Source organism: Alligator sinensis, unplaced genomic scaffold (genome assembly GCF_000455745.1).
Source record: "Alligator sinensis unplaced genomic scaffold, ASM45574v1 scaffold505_1, whole genome shotgun sequence".
Classification (NCBI taxonomy): Eukaryota; Metazoa; Chordata; order Crocodylia; family Alligatoridae; genus Alligator; species Alligator sinensis.
In genome coordinates this window covers 1045866-1047487 of record NW_005841940.1, presented here as the reverse complement: position 1 = coordinate 1047487, position 1622 = coordinate 1045866, and the positions used below count along the sequence as shown (strand labels likewise).

Here is a 1622-nt window from a genome sequence, read left to right as displayed (position 1 = left end):
GGGGGTCTTCAAGAGGAGGTTAGATAAGCATCTAGCTGGGGTCATCTGAACCCAGCCCTCTTTCCTGCCTATGCAGAGGGTCGGACTCGATGATCTATTGAGGTCCCTTCCGACCCTAACATCTATGAATCTATGTCTGCCCAGACGATGATATTTGACATACAAGCTCTTTCACTGTTCTTGTGGCAAGTCCAGGACTCTAGTGGAAAAGTGAAGGACAAGGGTGCAGCATGACTTCCAGAAGGCCAGTCTGTGAGGACAAATCTCTCACCTGTCTCCTCCAGCAGGAGAAACAAATGGAGTAGAGTCTTTGAGCCATCAGCTGGTCTCCTTGTCTCTGCAGAAGCTGCCAGGGAATCAGTACAATGAGTCCTACTGATGTACACAAACATCCTCAGGATCACACTGATCTGGGATCCATTTCTCAAAAAGTACCCAAACCCAGAAAGGATTTCTACCCTAGAAAGTTATTGGTCCATACCTGAAATCCCCCAGCCCTTCCCAACAGAGGGCTCATCACCCCATCTGACAGCTCTATGTACTCCGGTGTAGAAGAGACAGATATCATGTCCACACTAGCCGAGACTCCCACACTGTTCCCCAGCCTAAACTGTGGGAATGGGCTTCACCTGTAGCTCCGTTCCTTTTGCAGAAGACTGCTGCGTAGATGGTTTCTCCCTCCTACAAAACCTTCCCAGTCCCCTAGTTCCCAGTTGGTCGGCCCTTCTCACCATCTTCCCAATGCACTGCAGATGATACTGCTTCCACTTAGTGAGGCAGTTTCTGAGCAAGGACCTCTGATGGTGTTCAGCCGCGGTGTCCAGCTGGGTTCTCAACACCATGGACCTCTTGGCAAGTTCCTTCCAGCGAAGAAACAGGGCCTGTAGATGCACTGTTGACAAAAGATATCATGAGCTAAAGGACCAGGAGACCTCCCGCTCTCTATCAAAGGTAGAAGCAGCTATGAGACCAGTTCTTCTATTTCCTTTGTTTGACAGTATTTCATAGAATCATAGAAAATTAGAGTTGGAAGGGACTTCAGGAGGTCTAGTCCAACCCCCTGCTCAAAGCAGGACTATCCTCAACTATATCATCCCAGTCAAGGCTTTGTCTAGCCAGGTCTTAAAAACCTCTAAAATGGACAGTCCACAATACTAACAACAATATTTAGGCTGAGAGGAAAGATAGTCTTATATGTCACTGGGAAGGGAGTCAGGATATCTTGGATGTCTTCCCAGCTCAGTCACTGACATCCTTTGTAATATTAGACCCTTGACTGCTTCACGACTCGGGTCCTTCTGAGAGTGATGATAACACCACCTCCCACCAGGAAGGTAACTATGCAGTTATGTCTACACTAATAGTTAAGCCTGACCTTAAAGTCATCTTCAAGCCTGTAACCACAAAACATTTATGCTGCAAACCCCTAAACTCAACCCCTGGCAGCAGTCTGATTAAAATGAAACACCACATGCATACATACATATGGTGTTTCATTTTAAATCATGGAAAAAATGTGGATTTTGGGTTACTTTTTTTAATCCAAAAATTGGGTTGTTTTTTGTTTGTTTTTTTTTTAAATCAGAGAAAACCAGGATCCTTGGTTATAAGTTACCATGTAG

At 45.6% G+C, this 1622-nt stretch overlaps 1 protein-coding gene across 16 annotated transcripts in view; it reads right to left on the bottom strand.

Moving 5' to 3' along the window:
• SFI1 (SFI1 centrin binding protein) overlaps positions 1-1622 on the bottom strand; it is a 51429-nt gene that overhangs the window by 12563 nt on the left and 37244 nt on the right. For 15 of the 16 annotated variants that reach the window (XM_025199251.1, XM_025199244.1, XM_025199245.1 and 12 more), the window contains 2 exons: positions 732-892; positions 272-346 (listed from right to left, as the gene is read on the bottom strand). In XM_025199251.1, the coding sequence (XP_025055036.1) occupies positions 272-346; positions 732-892 (236 nt within the window). The remainder of the gene's footprint in view (positions 1-271; positions 347-731; positions 893-1622) is intronic. The other variant, XM_025199249.1, reaches the window with a different exon arrangement.